Source organism: Apteryx rowi, unplaced genomic scaffold (assembly GCF_003343035.1).
Source record: "Apteryx rowi isolate R43461 unplaced genomic scaffold, aptRow1 scaffold_683, whole genome shotgun sequence".
In the NCBI taxonomy this organism is placed as follows: domain Eukaryota; kingdom Metazoa; phylum Chordata; class Aves; order Apterygiformes; family Apterygidae; genus Apteryx; species Apteryx rowi.
Window position 1 is genome coordinate 190,381 of NW_020450964.1, and position 24,323 is coordinate 214,703.

A 24,323-nucleotide genomic window follows, 5' to 3' on the forward strand; every position below is an offset into this window, starting at 1 on the left:
AATGATATTGTTCCCATGCTAGAGATGGAAAGGCTGAGGCAAGGAGAGGTAAAGTATTTGGTCCACAATCATGCAACTAGCCAGCTTGTCTAGGGAGAGTTTAGCCTAAAACCCAGACGTTAGATATCTAATGCCCTCTTTTTTGGTCCCTGGTCTTCTGTTTTAGTTTCATTTTCTATACATTTATGTGGGATGAAATATTTTCTATGTATACTGCAAATGAGTAAATATAATTCAAGTATGTTATTTTTACAGTAATTAAAATTCATATATATTGCATGGCAATCTTCTGGCATATTTATGTATTACTGTTAGGATAATCTGCCAAGTTTGCATTTTTTTTGGTTACTTTTCTTTTACAAACGTTATGAAACTCTTACTCATGTAGGGGGAAATACACTCTCTGTACTAATTTGAAAACAAGTGGAAAATACAATTTATTTCCTTTTTTAGGAGTGCTTAGAATGTGCTAAAGGACAATAAAATGCCTGATGTGAGCTTTTAATCTCTCCACGTTTGTAATTCCCCCTCATGGAGTGTAATGAAAATTAAAATATTGGAGTCCTAACTTTTATTTTTTTAACTTCTAAACACAGAATACAATTCAGGCAAACATAGCGTAGAAGCTGCTCGTGGGTGTGAAACAGGAAGCACTAGTGGATAGACACACGTATAATAGAGTTACGTTTGCTCTTGTTCAACTACATATACATCAATTTTAATTAACACATTTTATGCTTCAGCTACAAACGTCCTTTCAGCTGTGAGTGCGTTATGCGTTTCCATCCTGCATATACCACCAACATCACCACCACGTCCTTCTCTAGCTTCCCCCTCCCCTTTCTACACAAATGTTGCAACACAATCTGAAATTTCCTCTTTTCTTTCCTTCCTGCATTTCTTACAGGTTCCCTTGCGTCAGAAGGCAAAAAAGAAAAGTCAAGGTAATGAGTGATTTTTTTTTTTTTCTTTTCTTTTCTGGGTTCCTCTTTTGTTATTTTCTTAGTGTGTCTTGTTCTTGGGAGGGTGAGGGTTTTAAAATGCTTCTTAGCTGGTGGAAGATTGCTTTTTAACTCTGCTGATTTTTGCACCAGTTCTGAAAAAAAATGACAACGTGCTGTTCCTTTGGACTAAATCCTTGTGGTATGTTAATTGATTCAAAGCTGGAAATCAGTGAAGTAGAATCAGACAGATACATGCACATACACACACACATGTTAGCGGTTTTCATGTACTTGGCATAATAGTTTTCTCTAGCTGTGACTTAAATAGATGTATTGTTTTTTCAGTGCAGCTGTGTGAAGGGCAATGTATGCATGCTTCTCTTAAAAGGATCAGAGGATATATTTTTAATTTACAAAAAGTCATATAATCTCTATCCGTGGTTATCTTAGCATTAATCAGTATCTGCATTATCTATAGCTTACTTTTGTTTTTATGCATCAGAATGCCTTCTCAAATGAATTTACAGCATTATAAAACTGCGTGACTTCTAAGTATATTTTAAGATATGCTTGGGTGACTCTTAAGATCGCTAGCTAAGGTTGATATCTTTAATTGGCAGTAAAATCTTTTCTGGTAATGTACTTTTAAACAAGCAAAACACTGTATTTTAAATGGCACAGGGTTCTTTATAATGAGCCGACGGAGGATATCATGTAAAGAGCTGGGACAAGCCGATTGCCAAGGATGGCTCTACAAAAAGAAGGAAAAAGGAGCTTTCATTGGCAACAAATGGAAAAAGTTCTGGTGTGTGCTGAAGGAGTCATCGCTGTATTGGTACAGCAGTCAGCTGGTGAGTACAGTGTCCATCCGGCTCTGGGTGGCTGATTAAACGGGATCTGCTGGCACTGAGAAAAAAGGAGTTGGGGGCACAATTTAAATATACCCTAGAGAAGTACAAATGTCTGGATTTATTTCTCAGCCCTGATATATCTTATGATCTGAGAACTGTCTGTGTGAATGTGAAACATGCAGAAAACTGTTTTCTAGTTCAGTAAGTACTTGTAAAATGTTAACTTGTCTGTTCTGCTGTTTGAAGAGCTGCTCTTCTCAGGCATTCAGAGCATTCAGTTCAGAGCGTTTCAACTGCTCTTTTGGCATTTGAATCTGGGAAAGGTTTTCCTGGGTTGGGCAGTCTACAGACACTTGCTATCAAGATTCAAAATAGGAACACTTCTTCACTTCTAATGCAATTAATTTTCAGAAGTCTCTCTCCCTCCAAGCCTTCCACCTTCAGCTTCATCTGTTTTCTTTTTTTTTAAATTTTGATTTTAATTTCATTTATTTGTTTGTTTGTTTGTTTGTTACCATTTGAACTGATAGGGTTGCAAGTATGAACATTGCAGTTTTGGCAGTTTGTGATTATTTCACTCTTGGTCTTACTGATGTCTCCTCCAGGGCATTTTAATTAAAGGTTCTTGCATTCTGCTGATTTTTAACTTCCTGCTGTGATGAATCGGGGCTAAAAGTCAAATTTGCAGAAGGACACTGTTTTCAATTCAAGGTCCAGTTTTCTGTTCAGAAGATGAGCTTTCCCCAGGACAGCTGGCATACATAACCACTTAATGTGTGAGTGGCAAATAGTCCAAGATAAAGAGCAGCAGTCCCTGAATTTCTGTAATCAGCTGAAGAAACTAGGAATTAAGAACCAAAAAGGGGAAAAAAAAACCGATGTGGTGAGAAAGCAGAAATGGAATCCAGGGTAACTCTTTAATCCCCTTTCCAGATGACTATCTCCACAGCTGACAATCCTCACTCAGACTGTCATCTAGGGCACTGCAGACGTTCTACCTGGATTTTTAATGAAAGGTTATGGCTGAGTGCAAAGTAATAGTGGGTCCTAGGGAACAGCTGAATGTGTTCCGGGCTGTTTGCTATGGCTCTGCTTGATGGGGCAGAGACGGTGCCTCGCACATGCTAGGAAGATTCAGACATAATTATTCACTTCCCTTGCTTGCACTGCTACATCCCAGTAATCTAGCACAAAAGCTCCTATCATATTTTAATGATGGATTGACAGAGCCCAGAACTGGGGATTTCAGAGGATTAGGGGATACTAACAACCAGCAGCTTCAGTGTGGAATTGTGAATGGTTATCAGGTTTTCTAAATGCAATAGGCTGCTTTGGATATCAGAGTGTCCCAGGCCCAGCTCGGAATGAAAGATTAATGAAACATTTATTCACTCTTCCAACATTTTAACAAATTAAATGGAATCTGAATTTTTTCCACTGGTTTATGTCTATTCCAATAATGCCCATAAAATTTCTTACTAGCCTTTTCATTCAAGATCCAAATAAAATAGTTAAAATCATAAAAAATATAAAATATGAAATAAAACTTGTCAGGTATGCAGTATCCACTGTGTTCCTTTCAGTTGTGGGTAGAGTTTATTTTTAACAGGATAAAAACTTTAACTGACTTTTCTTAGATGACATTTAAAGACAGTACTGTTCTTTTGGGGGAAAAGTGAAAATATTAACTCCGCTGGTCTTGGGCTGTTTTTTTGTGGTGTTGTGGTAGTCTGATGAAGCTTCCTTTCAAGACCAAGTCAAATACACACGTGAAGAGAAAGAAAAGAAATAGAAAAAGGAGAGAGAGAGAGAGAGAGAAAGGCTTGTTTTTCCAATGCTTGCAATATTTCTGCTTGAAAGACATGGACTGACAGATACTTGTCAGTCACACTAATAGCTTGCAAACTTGTATTAGCATTGGCTGTTTTAAATCTCTGCTTGAAGTTGCCAGTCTGGCCAAGCAGTGTTATGAAAGGTAAGCTGGCTGGCTAATCAGGCCTTTTAGAGATGAAAAGTGTCAGAAAAAAATTGTTCTGAGGAGTAATCAGGCTGGGAAAAAATGAGGCAAGATTAGGCAAATTTGCATTACAGGAGGAGAAGGCTGGGACCAGGGGGATATGCAAAGTCTTCTCCTTCCCTTGCTTTTTGTGGTCTGGCTAAATTCCTCTCTCAAGATCCAGAGAAGTCCTGGTCATGGCAGGTCCCAGTGCTCCTAGACAGCATTTGCCAGTCAGGTGAACTCATTCTTTTAGTCCATACCCGCTCTCCTGTTGTCCCTGAGTACCCCATGATAAACAGGGTTGAAGAATGGGCAGCAGCCTCATTCCGATTTATTTCATACACTTGGCTCTAAAGAGCTCATCCAACTTCAAGACACTCGGCTTGTGTCAGCCCCTGACTTTTCACCTATTGCAGTACTTCTTTTTAAACAAACTAGCTGGTAGCACTTTTTTGCTTTCAACTTCTGCAGACTCATGCACAATTTTATATAACAAAACTGAGGTTTCTTTGGACAACTTAAAGTGCAGCCTCTGCATAAACCTAGATTCAGGCAGTTTGCAGAATCACAGTAACTATGGGGTGTTGAAAGAAGGGGAGGTGTTCTTTGTTAAGATACACTCACTTAAATTGATTAGCCCACAACCATGTTTAGTACAGCTCATGGAGTTATATTTGAGATGAATTTGACCCATGTATTTTCACAAATATTTTTGCCTCCAGATTTATGAAGCAGATATAGCAGTGATATATTCACTGGCTTGCTTGATACTTGTTTTTACTTCTATATAAGCCTGGTTTTAATACTGTCTGCTGTTCCGTTGCCTTCAGAGGAGGAGTCCTATGACAGGCCCTCTTAGATATTGAAGTGAAGGTTGGTAATGGTGGACTTGGGCTGAGGTCAGGTGAATGTATCAAGTCAGTTTACACTTGTAGATCTGTCTGACCAGTTTCACTATTGTAAGAAACAAGAATGTTTTGTTAACCATGGTGTAGAAACGCAGTCAGCCAGACACTGGCAACTGTAGCATAGCAACAGCAGGGTGCTGGACCTAACCTTTTTTTTCTAATGGAGCTGGAGGAAAATAGGAAGTGGGTGGAATTTGTAACTGAACATGCATTATTCCAGATTTCGGTAGGTAACCTCAACTGACATCATGTTCTTGATGAAGTCTGTCTTAAGGCCTCTAAAGCTCTGGAAGTTTCTGTTGCTCTGATTTAATTTGCCTTCAGATCACTCCGGTTCTGGATCTTTCACACCAGGCAGATTGGAGGAAGCAATATAGGATACTTCTGGTGACACTTACAGACAATAGTTCCTTCAACTTAACACAAAATACATTGTGAAAAAAATAATAAAATGCTGAGAAGGATCATTAATAGCAGACAACCTGAGAGTCAAGCTTCTCATATACTGAAAGCAAACCAGGGCAGACAGGTAAATGCAGAAGAGCTTTAAACTAGCTAGCTGAGGTCCTGAGAGTAGTGAAGCCAGGGCAGTGTCAGTGGGCTTTGATAGACTACTCTGAAGCTTTTCTCCATGTATACTTGCTCTTTCTGTAAAACATGGGTATGCTTACAAATGGGACAGGGAAAGTTTTATTGAAACATAGACATACCCCCAGTCTGGGGAAGGGAAACCATTTGGGCTAGATGGAAACAAAGAAGGGTTGGTTTTGCAATGGAAACACAAAAACTTTTAGGAAATAAATTCAAACTGTCAGACTTTTTGGGGTGCATTCAGGAACACTAGACTCCTTGGAGAATTGCTCTTTGTTAGTGTCTGTTTTCCTCTTTTTAGTACTGTTCTATATAGACAGCTGTCTTGAAAACAAGCGTTTAAAGAGGAGACTGATGCTGGACCACTCATACTGAAACCCTTGAGTGAATCAGTACTTCTGCATGCGAAGAGGGGTGGAGGGGGAAGATCAGCATGTGTAACACTGGACTACTCTCTCACAGAATCACAGAATAGCTGAGGTTGGAAGGGACCTCGGGAGATCATCTAGTCCAACCCCCCTGCTCAAGCAGGGTCACCTAGAGCACATTGCACAGGATTGCATCCAGGCGYGTTTTGAATATCTCCAGAGAAGGAGACTCCACARCCTCTCTGGGCAACCTGTTCCAGTGCTCTGTCACCCTCACAGTGAAAAAGTWTTTCCTCATGTTCAGATGGAAGCGTCTGTGTTTCAGTTTGTGCCCGTTGCCTCGCRTCCTGTYRCTSGGCAYCACTRAAAAGAGTCTGGYYCCATCCTCTTGACACCCTCCCTTCAGATACTTGTACACATTGATAAGATCTCCTCTCAGCCTTCTCTTCTCCAGGCTAAACAGGCCCAGCTCTCTCAGTCTTTCCTCATAAGAGAGATGCTCCAGTCCCCTAATCATCTTTGTAGCCCTTCGCTGGACTTGCTCCAGTAGTGCCACATCCCTCTTGTACTGGGGAGCCCAGAACTGGACGCAGTACTCCAGATGTGGCCTCACCAGGGCTGAGTAGAGGGGGAGAATCACCTCCCTCGACCTGCTGGCAACACTCTTCCTGATGCACCCCAGGATACCATTGGCCTTCTTGGCCACAAGGGCACATTGCTGCCTCATACTTAACTTGGTGTCCACCAGCACTCCCAGGTCCTTCTCCGCAGAGCTGCTTTCCAGCAGGTCAACCCCCAGCCTGTACTGGTGCAGGGGATTATTCCTCCCCAGGTGCAGGACCCTGCACTTGCCTTTGTTGAATTTCATGAGGTTCCTCTCCGCCCACCTCTCCCACCTGGCCAGGTCTCTCTGAATGGCAGCACAGCCCTCTGGGGTATCTTCCCAGTTTTGTATCATCAGCAAACTTGCTGAGGGTGCACTCTGTGCCTTCATCCAGGTCATTGATGAAGAAGTTGAACAAGACTGGACCCAGTACTGACCCCTTCAGGCTTGCTGAAGTCGAGGTAGACAACATCCACTGCTCTCCCCTCATCTACCCAGCCAGTCATTCCATCACAGAAGGCTATCAGATTGGTTAAGCATGATTTCCCCTTGGTGAAGCCATGCTGACTACTCCTGATCACCTTCTTTTCCTCCACATGCTTGGAGATGGCCTCCAGGATGAGCTGCTCCATCACCTTTCCAGGGATGCAGGTGAGGCTGACTGGCCTGTAGTTCCCTGAGTCCTCCTTCTTGCCCTTTTTGAAGACTGGGGTGACACTGGCTTTCTTCCAGTCTTCAGGCACCTCTCCTGTTCTCCATGACCTTTCCAAGATGATGGAGAGTGGCTTAGCAATAACATCCACCAGCTCCCTCAGCACTCGTGGGTGCATCCCATCGGGACCCATGGATTTGTGGGTGTCAAGTTTGCCTAAATGGTCTCWAGCCCAATCCTCCTCCACCAAGGGAAAGTCTTCCTTTCTCCAGACTTTCTCTCTTGCCTCCAGGGTCTGGGGTTCCTGAGGGCTGGCCTGAGCAGTAAAGACTGAGGCAAAGGCGGCATTCAGTAACTCTGCCTTCTTTGCATCCTTCGTCACCAGGGCACCCACCCCATTCAGCAAAGGCCCCACATTTTCCCTAGCCTTCCTCTTGCTACTGATGTATTTGAAGAAGCCCTTCTTGCTGTCCTTGACATCTCTAGCCAGATTTAATTCCAAACGGGCCTTAGCCTTCCTTGTTGCATCCCTGCATACTCTGACAACGTTCCTATATTCCTCCCAAGTGGCCTGTCCCACTTTCCACTTTCTGTAKACTTCCTTCTTCTGGTTGAGTTTTGCCAGGAGCTCCTTGCTCATCCATGCAGGTCTCCTACCTCCTTTGCTTGACTTCCTACTCATAGGGATGCACCACTCTTGAGCCTCTCATTTCATGCTTGTTGCAAAAATGTGAATAGTGTTGGTTGGAAAGGGGCAAAGCACTAGTCTGCTCTGACTTGTGGATCTTTATTCTTTTGTTGGATAACTTGGCTGTGTTTTACCAGTACGGTTGGAATCCTATAGTTTTGCAGGATATGTTAATGATGGTTGTCATGGGGATTCAGCTAAAAAGAAATATAAAATTAAAGGGATGCAGGCTGTGATCTACTGTCACTATTTATCTTTGTTGTTTTTTTATTCTCATTCACTGCATTTAAATTGTGTTTCTCACTCCATCGTCTTTGCCAGAAGCTGTATGATAATTGCAGTCTTTTATAACAAAAACCTTTCACCTTTGACTTTAGTAACTGGCTGCATGAGTGATAAAAAGTCACTGATGTCTGCTGACTTTGCTGAGGGCTTCAGGGACCTCTGGTCCAACATGTTACACAGATTATCCACAGTTCTTTGGATTGCCTCACTGGTGTACTTGTCAGAGAGAAAAAAGACTAAATAGGTTTGAGCACTGAACTGCTCCTCCAACATTCACAGGGTCTTCTGGGGGCAGTGCCGAAACAGTGTGATGAAACTATCAGGAATACCTTGAATTGCAGATTGGAGCTGTTCCACAGTATCTGGAGATTTTCACTTTACAGCGCTAATTTTTTTTTAAATCTTTCTGTATCATTACAGTCACTTTAAACATTGAAAAATAATTATTAAATGATTTAATAAAACTCCAAAAGCCACAAAATTTATACAGTGTATTGAGGCAAGCTAAAAAAAAAAAGTCATTAACCTTTTTCATTGATTTCCTCCATTTTATTTCATAAATATCTTTGATTTTTTTTTATGTGAAAAATCTTTTGTCAAAAAGTGGTTAGTTTTCTGTGCCCCAAGTATTTGCAGAGACAGTTGTTATTATTGAAATTATTTTCTTACAGTCGGCAAAGCAAAAAGTACAGATTTATATGTTAGGCTAACCTGCATAGAAACCACAAGATGTAACAGTTTATTCTTTTAAATATTATGACTAAATAGGAACCAGTTCAAAGTTCTTTTAATCTAATTTTTAGGGCTATTTTATGACATTGCAACGAAATCTGAAGGAAGCTTGACTGAAATGCATGAGTTAAATAATAGCATATTTAACATTGCATTAAAGATAATATTTCAGAGAAGAGAAAATATTTAGGACTTCTATACACTTTCAGTGTCTTAAATGCCATTTTTACCTCAAGAATGACTGTGAAGATGACTTCCACATGTTCTGTTCATAGTGTTTATTTTGGAATTCCATTTTTTGACTGCAATGACACTTGTAAGGTTTTACTGTTATGCTTTTCTTTTCCTTTTTTTTCCTCCTTCCTTTTGTCTGATACTTAGGGAACTACATATCCATCAAAATCCTGCTTTCTGTTATATAGATAGCACATTTGGGGTGCATACTAATGATGCTTTTTTTTTTTTTTTAAAGGAGGCATGGTTCCTAAAATTCACACCATTAACATCCCTCCTTTCTTTCGTATATAAAAAGAAACATTAAACTTTACTTATAAATTAACATGGAGGGGGTAATCACTGATAGAATTAATATAAAGCCTGAGAGTGATGCATTCAGCAACACCTTTTACCAACTTGAATGTGCCAGGTTACTGCATAAAAACTCTGGAGAGTTCTCTACAGTAAAACATTTTCAATTGGTAAATGTAAATTACTGAAATCAATGCCTATAGATCTATTTCCATGAGCAAATTAAAGAGTAGTCCTCAAATTTAGATGCACATTGGCGATGTCAGTGATTCAGGTCCAAGTTCCCACCTCCACATTGGTGGGACTATCCCAGGTGAGTGTCCCTACACTGGGTTATTGGGTCCTAATGATTCAGGAACCCAATGAATATTCAGGTAGTTGTATAAAGTGAAACTGCATTGACAGCAGAGAGAGACGGTGTTTTATGGACTTATCTCCTTGTAAGTGTCTGTGCAGCATCCTAAACAGTTTAAAGGGTGCAGTCGAGATCAATGGCTAATGCTCCAATAGATAAAACTGACTATCTATCTGAACTGTTATTGTAATCGTAACATATAAGGTCCTCCCCTCTCTCCTCTCCCCCCCCCCCCAAAATAAAAAAAAATTGTTATCCACCTGATGGCTTACATATCTAAGGCATGCGTTCACTGGTATGTGGGCGAGAAGGTGCCCAGGTATATTCTTTTCCAAGAGGTCTTCTGAATCTCTCTCTCTTTTTTTTTTTTTTTTTTATGTTGGACATATTGATATTGTAGAGAAACAATGGCATCGTATATATTTCTCATCCAGTAGTGTGTATAATAATGGCTTTGATACCACATGAACTGCTTTTTTAAGGTTGGTCTCTGGTGTTTGTAGACTCATCTTGGGAACCAAACAATAATTCCAGTCTGCTTACAGTACTCAGCCCAGGACATGACCACCCTTTTTGGTACAGAAATCCACAATAGTACATTCTCTATCTCTAGTACAATAAGCAGCCCATGAAAAGAACTTCTCATTTACTTCCCCCTACCTATTTATTCACACCTATATATTTGTTGTACTATGGATCTGGGATGGAAATATTAGCTTAAGATCTAATTGATTGAAATATTTTATATATGTAAGAGTTTTTGAAATTTTAGCTTGTTACTTTTCTCTTTTCTTTAGACAATTGGTATGTTGTCTCTGTTTAGACTTACTAAATTCTGATTTGTAGAATGGAAACAAAAGTGCCCTCAAGCCAGTCTCAAAAAATGTTTGACAGGTACAAATATAATCAGAGAACGTTAAAATCCACAATAGCAAATAGGTAGCTTTCTGTACAAATGAAGACAGGTTGTAAAATCAAAGTTTTTTTCAGTTCAGATGCTGGTGAACATCACTGTTTCTTCTGTATTGAAAGAAAAAAAATCAAAAAAATTCCACGACTTTTTTTGTCCTGGAGCTACCAAAACTGGTACTGGTGAACATGCAAAATATAAACTACTCATATGAATATTTAATGCATGTCAACTGGAGGAATGATGGTTACACTGTGATTTACTGTATACCAAAGAACAGATATGCAGAGGTGCTGGGAAGCCACCCATTGAAATATCCATCCTCTATCCATATTTCAATTTTCTGAGCTTTAATGTGTGAAAGTATAAATCTCTAAGACTTGACTCGATGAGCATCTTTTTATAGATGTTCGTATTCATGCATAACGTGACTTGAGATGCTGTCAGTCATCTTCATTTAGCCTCACTCTTTGTAATTGTTTTGTATATTTTACCTGCTTTAACTGAATGTACATTTTCAGAATTTTAATGTAGCTAGGGGTAGGGTCTGGGAGCAATAAAGAAGCAATTCAGGAATGAAAAATTTCCATATTTTGGAAAGCACAGTTTTTCATCATATTATATGCTACATTATTGCTCCTCTTAGGAGTCTGTTGTGTCTGATCAGGAGGTCCAGGTGAATGAAAACAGATACAGTATGGAAAAGATTTCAGCTACAGACAGCAGGGATGTGAGGCTAACTAGTAACTTTAGTATTTCTGGTACCACTTTTTATCAGAGTCCAGCTAACACAGAACAGTGATGTCAATATGCATGAATCTCTCTCCCCTCCAAAAAAAGGAGCTAAATCTGCATTTAATCTCACATCTAAACAGTCCACTTGAAATGGCCTTCTAGCTTTTGTTATCTACTGAACCATGTCTGCAAATTTTGAGGGGGAATGATAATTTGGGTGGCCAAAGCCATCTGGGGTAGGTTGGTACTGTTTAACAAGGGAGCTCAGCTGTCCAGGACTGTCCCTTGGCAGTGGCAACTTTTCAAGTAGTGGGGTGGAGGCAGCCTTTGTCTCCTCAGCCTCACTTACATATAGGCGTATATAAGCAAGCCTATGAGGTGTTCTGTGTTAGTTGTTATCCAGGGGAGACCTTCCTCCACCTCTCTCTTGGATTTAGTGCACTTTTGAATTCACTTTGCTGCACTGAGGGTGTATATCACTCACCACTCTTCACAAGCAAACTGATAGAGCTTCCTGCCATGAAATCTCTTTTTTTTCCCTATGTGTCTGGGTACTGACTGCAGAAAGCAAACTCCCTTGTCTTTCAGTTCTCAAATGCTGTATTTGTTAAATGGAATAGCATGGGATAGCTGCTAGTCCAGCACAGAAGTCCACTTGCTATTGCTTTACCAATTCACTTGTCCAGCCTCTCTCAAGAGAAGAATTTATGAATTCCATTTGGATAATACAGGGCTCTTACAAGACATTTTTCCTTGATCTAATTCTGCCCACAAATCAGGTACCTACAGTTGCTGGCACCAGCAGCCTGGGAAAACAGACATGTATTTTTCAAATATACACAGAACATAATTTTCTGTGTTGTTGTTATGCATCTGTATAATACGTACGCATAGTATATAATGTCTTGGATTAAATACTTGCTCCTCTGAGCTTGTGTGTGAAAGCCAGACCTGAAAGGATGACATAATCCTTATTGTTTCTGATCTTATATTGTTTATCTCTTTTGGGAGGCTTCTGTTTTTAGAGAGTTTAATAGTGTCATTTTCCATGGTATGCACAGAAAGCCTGGCTGATCTCTTTCACAGAATCACAGAATGGTTGAGGTTAGAAGGGACCTCTGGAGATCATCTTGTCCAACCCCCCTGCTCAAGCAGGGTCACCTAGAGCACGCTGCACAGGATCGCATCCAGGCAGGTTGAAGTATGTTGTGTGATCAGTGATTGCTACACAGGAACTGGGTTCCTCCACCTCCTTGCTGCTTTTAGTCCTGGTTTGACCCAAATTTAAATTTTGCCCTTGACAATTTCAGACTCTGGACTAGACTTTTGACTAATCATGAATCCTAGATAAGGGTACTCTGATGCACATGCTTTGGGGTGGGCAGGAGGGGGAATCTACCTCAATGCTCTTTATGAGGTGAGGATCCTTCCTCTTCTAAGCTTTTTGATATTTGGAGGTGTACAGCAAATCCTGTGCTTACACCCCACCATTTGCACAGACAGAAGTGGTGGCTTTCTAGTGTCCAGTACCTGCATAAATAGTAGCTGGTGTAGGAATATTTCTTGTTCCCCAATATCAGCCAAAAAATTGTGTGTTAATCTGCCTCCATGGTGCTGAGAATATATTTACACAGTATAAAAAGCTGTCAAAAACAAATACTCACATGTTAAACACTAGTAAACTAGAAAACTGTAGTGCTTAACAATTGGTTAATGTGGGGATTTTTTTTTAATTGCAGGCTGAAAAAGCAGAAGGATTTATCAGACTTCCAGACTTCAGTGTGGACCGAGCAACTGAATGCAAGAAAAAGCAGTAAGTTTGTCTTTTGGCCCCAGTTTTGAATGAACAGACTTGATTCTTAGTAGTGCCTGACAATGAGGCTGTGGGGAGCTTTTCTCATGTATGAATAATGAGATATTAATTGAGCTACTGAAGGAAAAACCTATTGCAAAAATATTTTTGAAAATTCTGTACCAGATATGTTCTTATAGTCTGCTAAAATGACAATTCAAAAAAAAAAATTATTAAGCCAAAAGCTTTTTCTTTGTTCACCGTTGACAAATAGGAAATAGTCTATCTTAGATGCCTTCTCTTAGTAGGGAGGTCAAGTGAGGCAAATGATGCTGCTTCCCTCTGAGCTGGGATTATTCTTTAGACTGCTGTGGTGCAACTGACTTTGGGCTGTACTTGAAACCTCCAGTTGTGCAGGGAATGACAACTTTGTTTAGCAGCGTAAACATTTCAAAATATTCTCTCCAAACTCCATATGTATCATCGGCTTCCAGCTGCTTCTGAGTACACTTCAAGGGTTTGGAGGGGTATTGCTGGTGTTCCAAGTTACAAAGCTCGACATCATTTTTATTCTGGCCCTAAGAGAAAGCCTTCTTTCTTCTGCTCTGTCCTCATGCTGAGGTTAGCTGTAGGCATTCTTGAGATTAACTGTGGGCTTGAGTTCTCAAAGAAAAGGGCCCAGATGCTTTGAATATGGGAAGGTCCATTTGGTTTTCTCAGAGGAAATGCTGTTGAGTCACAACACAAAACCAGAAGCAAATGTTGCCATTGACTTCTGTAGCTGTTGGCTGCCAGTGACTGGGAAGAAAACACATGATCATCACTTACTTGGGGTTGAGTAAATCAGGAGACTTGCAAGGACCGATCTGGGCTTCTTGATTAGCTGGGTCCCAGTCAAATACTGTATGCTTCCACAGGACAAATGTAAATTCATACAACAAGGAATAAAAAAGAGAAGCCACACAATCTCAGGACTGGAGACTACATTTTAAAGACTCTGAAAAGTCTTACTGATAGATATTCAACTAAAGCATAGTGTGATGCTGAGACTAACAGGTTAATGTATGGCTATAAATCACCAGAAATGTGATTATTATCATAATAAAATATTTGGTTTTAGGGTCTGCAGTTCAAGATAGATGTTGATAAACTGGAAAGGGTATTTTTCTGGTTATAATCATTATAGATTGAGGATCTTTTTTGGCTTTATTTTCAATATAAAGAAAACTCATATCAATGCAGGGAAAATATTTAATTCAAAAGCAGTGTATGATGTCTTATTATTGAAGTGACATACCTACCATCAGAACTGATCAGGCATCATGGGAAATCTGCCAGTCAGTACAGGAAAACTTGAAACCTTTTCTTCTGTTATGCAATGCCAGAATATTTCAATTGGCTAGTTTCAGTTTCTGTCATTCATTGTTGTTGATGACTTTTTAAAATATGGAAACAGTAGGGAGTCAGAGATCAATTAATTTTACATATTCCAATTAATAGTTGGAATTGATGGTATTAACTTTTCAACTGCTTACAACAGCCCCCATCTCTATGGACCCTATTGTCTTTCACTCAAGAGAGCCTCTGCTGTGCTTTGGTAGAAGGCTGGGTATTGTGGCAAAAGGATACAAGGACCAAGGGTGGATTCCTGGGATGTGAGAAGTTTGGTTCCTAAAGGAGCTCAACCTGCCTTTTTTTTCCTGACATGTCTTCTATGTTGTGCACTTCCAAGCACGATCAGTTGCTGGCAAGCTAGAAAGCAGTTGGTATCATTCGGAGAGCATAAGTAAATTTCCCCTTTTCTTTCCCCTTTGCCACTGGAAGGAGCAGCTTCAAAACAATGTTAGTATGGTAGAACTGCATATAAGAAATGTGGTTTCTTATGTCAGTTGATATTTAAGCTGAAAATGTTCTTTCAAAGTTGGTGCTCCACTCTCAAGGCAGTGTTAAGAACAAGCACACTGGATCAGACCAGGTCCATCTTGCCTAGTATCCTTCCTTCCAAAGTGGCCAAAAGCAGATGTTTAGCAAAGAGTAAAAGAGTAGATAAAACATATTTGGTTATTTCCTTAAACTGCTCCTCTAAGCTTTGAACAATTTACTGATCAGAAGCTTCCTGAGCCATAAGTAGGCCTGTGTATTTATTAACTTCTGGTGGACTTCTTTTCCACCAATTTCAATTGATTAAGCGTCTCTTAACAGCATCCAGAATGTCCTGAGTTGGAGCTGTGGGACATAACTTTTGGTGTGTGGAGTACCTCTGTTTTGTTTGTTTCAAACCTGCCACTTAATTGCCTCTTTGCATCCTAAAACTTACATCAGAAAAGACAGGGAAGAGCCAGTCCCTAATCACCTTCTGCATGCCATTCATGATTTTATCTCTCCCTTCCCTCAACCATCAGTTTTTCATGCTGTAGGGTCTTAATCTGATTAATCACTCATGGGAGCTGTTCCGTATCTTGGACCATCCCTGTTGTTTTCTCTGAACCTTTTTCAGATTTACTTTATCCTTTCTGAGATGAGGGAAGCAAAACTGCACACAGTATTCAAGATGTGGTTACACAGTGGATTTATATAATGGCATAATGAAGGTCTTTGTTTTATTCTTTATTCCTTCCTTTTTTGTTTCTGTACTTTATACCCTTTGTATAATGTTTGGTCTATGAAATGAGTTTAAAATGGACTTGAGTTTTAAGGAAAGAACTATTTGGATGGATAAGCTGATCCAGATTAGTATGATGGAGTGAATAAATATTTTAAATAATTCATTTAGCTATTTTTTTCTTATGTAAACTAGTTTTCTTCATACATCTTTTATTTTTCTTTTCTTAAAGTGCTATTAAGATCAGCCACCCACAGATCAAGACATTTTATTTTGCAGCAGAAAATGTTCTGGAAATGAACACGTAAGTAAAAGCGAATGACCATGTTTCATCCTGTCTCACATCTTAGAACACTCACTCTTTGAAAGTTCATACTCTCACTGTCAAGCAGTTGTTGACAAAGTTATTCTAGAAGTTACTAAATCTTTTTTTGTTTTCTAGTTATTATATAGAAGGTAACTACTTCTAATTCAAGTTGAACATCTTATTCTATTGCTGTATGTTCTGGTAACTTGAAGATTTTTCTGTAAGATATTAGAAATGGAATATTTGTTCACTAATTAAAGTTGAAATCAGAATCTTGTTATTAGCCTAATTTCGATATTAGTCTTCTCCAAATTTGCAGGTATAAATCTCTTTCCATTAAAGAGGTGTCAAGACTTGATAGCAATTTCAGCACCTTGGGAGGAGTAAGGGAAGAAAGGAGAGAGGGAAAAGTATAATATACTTTTATTCCAGAAATGACCTAGGACTATGTCAGTTAACAAGGTAGTTAGATATAAAGAGCTGCTTCTTTAATGTAAATAAGCATTTATTTCTCTGCCAAACTATATTGCAATTAAATGATCCTTGTGCCAGGATCATTCTTCTTTTCACAAATGTCCATAGGAACAACAACTTATTCATGTGGTTGTTAATGAAAGAAAGTAAAACTGGGTATGAGTTTTGCCATTTTAGAAACCACTGAGCTATCAGAAACAGATTTTACTTGCTAGTTTTGGCTGATTTATATGCATCTGATATCTTCTTTGTCTTTACTGATTCAAATTGTAGGCTGTTCACAGTGCATTAAATGGCCAAAACTCAAATACAAAGCAGCATAATTTAAAAGGGAAGAGACTGACTCAGTTGGTCACCTCTATGAGAACCTTCATAGACCTTTTAGTCTTCCTTCCATCTATAAATACGAGACTTGACACACATTTACCACAAAGGAAAAGGAGAGAGGTGAGGAGAATGTGTGTGACCTTCTGAAATAGCTATGGATGTAGAAAAGTACTTATATTATAGATAGATCTACAATACTGTACAAATATGGGTATATATTTATAAATCTATATTCTGTAGATACATACATGTAGCAATATGTTGCCCTTTGCAACTTGGAGAAGTGTAGAGCTTGTTGATGGGGAAATAACCATCCTTTTCTGTATAGCTGTGTTTCTTCCCAGGGCTCCTGAGTAGAGTGGGAAGTCCTTAAAGCAGATGGGCTGAGGAACACCAAGACCGAGCGACCACTGGGCAGAAATATTTCTGTAGAGAAAGCAACCATTGTTGAGACATGAGAGGGAAGGATATAAGGACAAGGAAAAGGAAAAAGTAGATCTAATGGAGGACACGCGAGTGTTAACAGCCAGTTTGGAGCCCAGCTGGAGATCTTCAGAGTCTTAATGACACTTTTGAAATGTTTAGTCTCATGTGAGTGAGTGATTGAAATCTATGCAGGTGTCCCAGCCCTTACACCCTGAGAACGATTTTCTTTAAACTCCACTTTTCAAGTAAATTTCATTCGGGTTTAAAGCTAGGTAGCCTAGCGTTAGAGCATCTTGCACTATACTGCACTAGTACTAATTCCTCAGCATTGTAACCAATGATGTTTTACTTGGCAAAATATAAAATACGTACATTTAATACATAAAGTACACACATACTCACGCATATGTCAAAACAGACTAAAAGACATCTGTTCTTTTGGCTCCAGTCCTGCAAATACTTATGCATGTGAGTGGTTCCACTGAACTCACTGGGGCATTCATGTGTGTCAAGTTACTTGTGTGCATAAATGTTTGATAGGTCATGACCTTTTGTAACTCTTCATGCATATATCTATTAAATCAACAGTGGGCTTATTAATACAGTCATTTGTTTCGTTAATTTAGCATGTATTTGCCATAGTCATGCACATATGAAAAGCAAATGCGTGCTGGCTAGCTGCATGCATTTACCTGGCCAGTTGCATGCCTTTACTAGTGAGCTGTCTGACCTTGTGCTTAAAGAAGTCCTGGGTTTCTTAGCAACCCTTTTCTTTTGTTTATTTTTATTTTTATTTTTGATTAAAAATATCTTCTGTTCAAATTCTGTTTAAAAAAAGTCAATAATAAATCCACTCTTACAGGAATGACGCTTTGATTTCTTGAATTATTATGTGCTTCTATTGTTCATATTGCAGACTAAAAATCCAGTTATATTGCCACTGATCTAACTGGCAAATTTCCCATTGCTTCAGTAGGAACAAGATCAGATGCAACAGTTTCTCAGAGTTATGAATCTTAATTCCTGGCCTTCTTCCTGTGTTCACTATTTAGGCCTTGAGTTTTAATTTGAAGGTCTAGAGCTTTTTTAGTTGTTAGTTTCTTAAAACCTGGATAGATCTGAATGACCTATAAGCAAACACAATATACAAAAAGTATATCCAGGGATTGTTTCAAGCATTAGACAAATGTAGCCACCTAGGAAGAGAAATGAAAAATTGTTAATAGCTCAAAAGCAACACAGGAAGTAAGACTTACTAAAACCAGAAGTGCACAGGGATTTGAAGAAAGCCATGCATAATGGTCTGAAAGTTGGGTTTATATGGCTCTTCTTATATTGTCCTATAATAGCTTTGGCCAGGACAACTGACATCATGTTTAATGGCTCTTATTGCTTTTGCTTCATCTCATCTGAGAGATGACACCTTAACAGCACGACTAAGCCAGTGACATTTTGTTATAGCACAGATACTTTTCCTTTAGCTTCCACAAATGTGGATCCTTGGTTATTAGTACTGCTTTTCTGAGGATTAGGAAAAGATGACATCCTAGTCAGCTAGTCGTGGCTTACCACATGAAGCCTGAGAAGAACACAAGGGCTATATAACTGAGAAGTATGAATAGTTTGCTGTAGTACTTGATTATGTCACTGGTTCAGAAATCAATGTATAGAAGCAGTTTAGAAAAAGAAAATTCTAGGTAGTCTTACAAACTGTCTATTACCTATTAAAAGATGGACCTGTGAGCTGCTTAGTGCATTTCTGCTTCTAAGGGCAACTGTGCCATCCACAGTTTGTATGAGGAATGGGAATATTAGCATTCAGGTAACTGGTGTCTCTTTAGAAGGTGCTCTAAGAAATAGAAAGAAACTCTGACATTTAGACTTCAGGTTAACCAAAATAGATATGGTAATATGGAACACATCTGAAAGGAGCAAAACTGTTTCAGTACAGAATGTAAATATCTCTAACAATGTATTCCCTCTAACACAGGTGGCTAAGTAAGCTGGGGATGGCTGTAGACCCTCAGGCATCCAATGGGAAGAATGAAGAAGGTATGTTTCGGACCATGGTTTTAGTATGTATCTACGTAATGTTTTTTGCATGGCAAGGTTTTTGCTGCGCTGAATTTTTGTCACCCATTTTCTTTGTTTTAAATAGTAAACTTGAGTCTACCTACTGAGCTCAGAGGCACCACACTGACTCAGTACAGGCTAACCATAGTTAAAGAAACACTGGTGAGCAGCTTATAGAGATGCTCCGATCCTTCTGATGGATGTGTAACTACCATCTGGCAGTTTGCTGGCTGGCTAACCCACAAAGTACGAAGAGAAACAGCTGTGCTACTTGGGTTTTGAGTTTGTAAGTTATATTACAGGAGTTGTGTTATGAGCTGGGAGCTTGCTAGCCTGGGAACATCTTGTGCAATGTAGATGTGTCCCTAAATGTCCCCTCCAATTTTGGGGATTCCAAGAGCAGCAATGCCTGCAGGGCTGCTGAAGTGTACAATTTCCTTTCCAGCCAAGCCCAAGAGTTAACTGTGGAATGACTAATTTTAAAAGCCTAGTCTCCTAAAAGAGATTTCCTAATTTGCACACTGACATAATAGAACTTTTTTGGAGGTCAATACCTGCACCCAAATCACAAATATCGGTTGAGGACAGAGTCATTTGTCACAGTGCTTGGTAGAGCTGCTAGTGAAGATGTGCATGTTTAGAACTAGTTTAGAGCTAAAAGCACTACGGTTAGTTTTATGAACTGCCCCTTAGCAAACCTGGGATGAACTTTGACCTGAGGAATACGTATCTTTTTATGGGCTTTTGACTCTCCRTTTCTGGAGTACTGGTTCAGTGCCTTTTTTAGAACTGCTCAGATTTTGAAGAAACAGGCATTATGAAGAAGAAACTGGTGTTTAGCCTGATATGAACACTTAAGTGATGCAGCCTGTTTTGTCTAAGCACTGGAAGGCTCTTCTCCATATCTTTTCTGCAACTTTGCAGAATAAGAATGTGGTTCATGTCCAACTTTGGACATGTGATGCCATTAGTGATTTGTCTGATCTGGCTCCATATATACTCTGCCATTAAAAGCAGCTTTCGCTGAATAACACAGATATCACTGATTTCTGGAGATTCAGCAGGTCTCACTTTTTTTTTTTCTTCATTTCATCATTCCTCTTCATTTCTTGTCAAGAAACCTGTTAATTCCCATTTCCCTAAATTTCTTCAAAATGCCTGTGTCCTCTTGCAACCCAATTGTATCAGAACAATCTGAGATAATTAGTGTGGAGGGCTTTACAGAATACTAGGCTGTGTAGCAAGAACTGCATGATAATTATACTTGGCAAAGAAGTGTCCAAACATGTTTTCCATGTTTACACAAAGGAGAAGATTGATTGAAGGTAATGATTGTCAAAATACTATACATAGAAACAAATTATTTTAAAAAAAATTCAGAAAATGTAGCATGTTGGTTGGCTTGGCTGAGTCAAGAGCTTAAAAATTTGATTAAAAATAAGAGCCAACTAAGCTTCAGAAAAAGAAAAATATGAGAGAGACAGAGACAAAGAAAGACAAAATAATGCACTCGAGCAACCTTTGCAGCCGGTTATCTAATTACCCAGCAATAAACATAACACAAGCAAGATTTCTTCAACTTCTGAAGCTGGCTGCCTGTCCCCCCTTCAGGAAAAGCCCTCTGATTCTGGTGCCAAACACCTACTCATCTTTCCACTCCTGTTTTGTCACAGGTGCTCCAGCAGCTCTCTTGAGCACGGGTTCAGTACCCTATTAGCATGCTCACATGGACATGCCTTACAGRGGCATTGTTACACTTCAGAGAAATGTTACCATTACCCATAGTCATTTCTGTTTCTAGTGACCCAATTCTCCCCTCTGCATCAAACACCATAACTCTCCAGGAAGGTCTTGGCTCTCGTTATGGCAGTTCTTGTATATTCATTTGCTTTCTCTGCCTTCAGCCCTCCTGTTAGCCTATTTAGAGTATCAGAAACAGCTGTTGATTCTTTTTCAGTTCTTTGGTCTGAAAAAAGGGGAGCTATAGAAACAATAAGTTCTTTATGCAGAGTTATTCAAGAATGTGTTAATAGAGCCCTAGAATTTGATATAGGCCTTACTGTAGCCAGTCTCGGTCATTTATTCTAAGATGTGCCAGCACATATTTTCACTAAACCAAACAGCAGTTATGCTATTAAAAACTCTATAGTTCTGCAAATAATAGTATTGGGAGGAAACATGTATAAATTATTCAAAAAGTAACGAATCTCCTTAAGTTTCACTTTGCTAACATCTTGGAAACCTCTCTCTCTTCTATGAAATTGTTATCTTTTAAAACCTTTTTTCCCCTCACAGTGTGGTTATTAGAACCCCAGCACAAAAAGAAAGTGTGCAGGTATTAATTTAGCTAAAAGATGTGATAAGCACAAGTGTTTACCCACAGACTATGCTAACATTGCTTTCTACTGATTCAAACCCATGAAGTCCAACTCTTACAAAATGCTCTCTTAATATAAACAGCCCTTACTAACTCGGAGAGAGAGGGTTGGAGAATTATTTCCACCGGAGAGATGCAGTTGCTCTTTAAGAGCACAAACTGACTTTATGCAACTAGCACTGAGGGAGAGGAAGTGAAGAGCGCTGGCTCCAGTGGAAACCGCAGGGGCAGTCTTTGCACGTCCAACACTTAGCACTTGCTGATGTTGTCCTCATTAAACTCTTAACTGCTTGTTACCACACAAGTCCCCAGCTCAGTCCCCAGCTCACCGGGGTAGGTGTGAGCTTGACATATGGTACAGCAAAGCATACAAACACTTGCTCCTATAAAAGTTTGATCTGAAGGGGCGATGTGCACTGGGAGATTTAGTGGAGGGGAAGTGATTTTGCCCAGTGGTTACAGCCAGTCTCTGGAAGTAGGAACCAGCAATTACAGCCTCCCGTTTTTGTCTGTGTCTCATTTTATCAACTGTCTGGTTATCGCTTTATTTAATCCAGTGTTAAAAAGCACTTATGTGTTAAATAACAACATGACTGCCACTCTGCCACATGTCAAACGATACTGGGGCTCTATCAGCTTGCTTTTCATTAAAAAAAAAAAAAAAGAGGTTTATAATACTAATGTGTTTACTTTTATTACTAGCTCTACAAATGTACCACTGTTCCACATGGTGTGCCTATGTGAGTTACTGTGTGGTGGCAGAAATTTCTGATGAGGGTACTTTATTGCTTTCCTAAGTACCATGCAAGCAATCTGTTTTCCAAAATCTCAGCCAAAATACCAGTGCCTGTTGCCTGTTCAGGACAGTTTACTGGTTACAGAGATTAAGGGACAGAACCTGCTACTTCCAACAGGTCTCCCTAAATTATACAACAAACCGTGCAGCCTTTCTTTTAAAGGCTGAAAAAAAAAAAAAAAACCTCTCCCCCCCAGCAAAACACCCCCCCTTTAAAGCTATCTATAGCAGTGCCACCTAGTGTTTCCTGCCATAGCGATTATGTTTGCGTTAAAAAAAAAAAAAAAAGTTGCCATGAAGTAGTGGAGCATTACCACAGGTGGGTTAATTTTCACCGTAGGAGACACTGATATGTTACAGTGTGGTCCTCAGACCAGAAAGTGCTATTTAGTGATATCTGGTTACCATAGTGCTGCGGGGAATACATGAGTGTCAGTCTAACAGTTTGTTTTTGTTCATTTTTCCATGTCTGCCCCAGAATGTTACAGTGAAAGTGAACATGATGATCCAGAAATAACAGATACACCACCTCCCCCCTACGCAGCCCAGCCACCACCTCCTCATTTGGTAAGTCTTACAGTAATTAGCTTGTTTCTAGTTGCTAACCAATTGGAACAAATCTCTCTTCAGAAGGTGTACGTTCACCTAATAACCTAAAGTAGGGGCTGTAAATGTTCACTTTTTGCCTGTGAAATGTGGATAAGCTAACTCCCACCTACCCTATGACAGAGCTTGCAGTTATTCTAGCCTCCTCCGCTGAGAGCCTCATACTTGAAAGAACAAGCTCCTTCAGATGAAGACATACCTGTTTTAGAAAGGAAGGTGTCATTCAACCTCATGTACACAGTGTGTCTTTCCTTTACAAGGTTTCTAACACGCTACCGTAACCTAATTTTTCATACTATTCTTTTCTAATCCGATCCCAAATCGGTGGGGGGTTTTTTGGTGACCTCTGATGGTGTCATCCAACAGATTTGTATTTATTTATTTGAGTGAGCTACTCTTAAAACTGCTGAATTTGAAGCTGTGCTTGTGGCAGGAAAGTAAAGGGAAGTGAAAGGAAAGTGGTCTCTGCTCACAGTGATAAAATTGTTCTTTACCTCTGAAAAAGAGATTATAAACAAAGAAAACAGGCATCCTCCCAAAATCTGTGCTGTTTTTCTCTCTTTCTGTGGAGCATTTGTCCGGAATATTCCTTCCTGCTTAGCTTCGTTTCATGAATTAAAATAAGCAGTATGCACCCTCATGCATCTAATCAAATTGACTTACCTAGTTATTAGCCCGTTACTGACCTATTAATCTTGTTTCTATATTGTTGCTTTCCCCAATGTTCTCATCTTGCTTTATATACCTTTTAAAATATGAGCTTTACTTATTGTGTGTTTAGAAATGATTAATCCGGTTAGGGACGGTAGTGCACCTGAAATAAGGATCCTTAGTTCAAGCATTTCCTTCCCCTGTTGAAAGTTAACATTGAGGGGTACACAGTAATATACTTGATATAAAATTATATTATTGCATCTCATAAAGGGGAAGTGCCCACTACCTCATTGGTCTAGTACAGGTTCCTCTACTGGCACACTGAAACGACAGTAGCTGAGGTGCTCACAGAGACAGTGAAGCAAGAACAAATTTGAAAAATATGGATCAGCCATAGAAGCTTGCATGATCATAGTCAGTAATAAAAGGATATGTGATGGCACAGAGCTGCCTGTCTGGTATTCTTTAATTAGCTCTCATAAAGCTGGGACTGTATGTTACACTATCACCTATTTGACCCCTTCTGTTTCAGTCAGCTAAGTCAGTGTTCACTTCCTCTCTGAGAACAGTTGTTTAATGTTAATCGCTGTAAAACAATCCACCTGGCACTCAGGGGATGTGTGGTGTTCACTGCTGTACAAAATATGATTCTCTACTGTCTGTATTAACTGAAAGTTAAATGTGGCCGAGTGGCTATAAATATTGGAGAAAATAGGAACCTTGGCAATGTGACTCCAAG

The 24,323-nt window shown here is 39.5% G+C and overlaps 1 protein-coding gene across 4 annotated transcripts in view; it reads left to right on the top strand.

Moving 5' to 3' along the window:
- The window catches only part of IPCEF1 (interaction protein for cytohesin exchange factors 1), a 63,707-nt gene that overhangs the window by 20,134 nt on the left and 19,250 nt on the right, over positions 1-24,323 (top strand). For 3 of the 4 annotated variants that reach the window (XM_026086134.1, XM_026086138.1, XM_026086135.1), the window contains 6 exons: positions 908-944; positions 1,626-1,795; positions 12,890-12,963; positions 15,777-15,848; positions 19,069-19,130; positions 22,803-22,891. In XM_026086134.1, coding sequence (XP_025941919.1) covers positions 908-944; positions 1,626-1,795; positions 12,890-12,963; positions 15,777-15,848; positions 19,069-19,130; positions 22,803-22,891 — 504 coding nt within the window. Of the gene's footprint in view, positions 1-907; positions 945-1,038; positions 1,144-1,625; positions 1,796-12,889; positions 12,964-15,776; positions 15,849-19,068; positions 19,131-22,802; positions 22,892-24,323 lie in introns of those variants that run through there. The other variant, XM_026086137.1, reaches the window with a different exon arrangement.